The sequence below is a fragment of the Sphaeroforma arctica genome (assembly GCF_001186125.1).
Source record: "Sphaeroforma arctica JP610 unplaced genomic scaffold supercont1.15575, whole genome shotgun sequence".
Taxonomy (NCBI): Eukaryota; class Ichthyosporea; order Ichthyophonida; genus Sphaeroforma; species Sphaeroforma arctica.
In genome coordinates, this window is record NW_014024983.1 from 1 (window position 1) to 503 (window position 503).

Consider the following 503-nt stretch of genomic DNA (forward strand, 5'->3'; position numbering starts at 1 on the left):
AAATGTCGCAGAAGTTCAAACAGTCAATGCGATGGTGATTCAGGAGAAACTAGAGCATTAATGGATTTGCTACGTTTCATTTTTGCAATTTTGTGTACTCCAATCAGTAGTCTATAGTCCTATCTACCGCCGCACATATATATTTCCAATCAAATGTGTGCTTATTTTTGTATCGTCAGTACTCCCTATCTATATACAGATAATTGCATTCTAATGCCATTGCATCCCTCGTCCGTACACAGATCACTGATATGGAAGACTTCGGCAATACCAGCGGTCGCATCACAATGCCCCACAAAACAGGACTGGTCACCAAAATAGACCGGAAACGCCCAGCGGACCATGCACAGAGTGTGAGCAATGAAGAGTACCTGAAGCACTATAGCGAAGTCTTTGGAGACGCTCCCGATAAGAAGGAGGATTACCAGGGTATGTGTTCTTGTAGGGCTTTATGGCTATTCTAGGCACACAGCACTCCTGTGAGTTCGTTGTCTTGCACGCGT

General features: G+C 44.3%; 1 protein-coding gene across 1 annotated transcript; it reads left to right on the top strand.

The window, feature by feature from the left end:
• Nucleotides 1–251: 251 nt before the first annotated feature.
• On the top strand, nucleotides 252–429 carry SARC_18311 (hypothetical protein; the record flags this gene model as incomplete). The annotated part of the gene is made up of 1 exon (XM_014287609.1): nucleotides 252–429. A coding segment is annotated over one exon (178 nt), but the record flags the coding sequence as incomplete, so codon positions are not given.
• Between the last annotated feature and the right edge of the window lie 74 nt (nucleotides 430–503).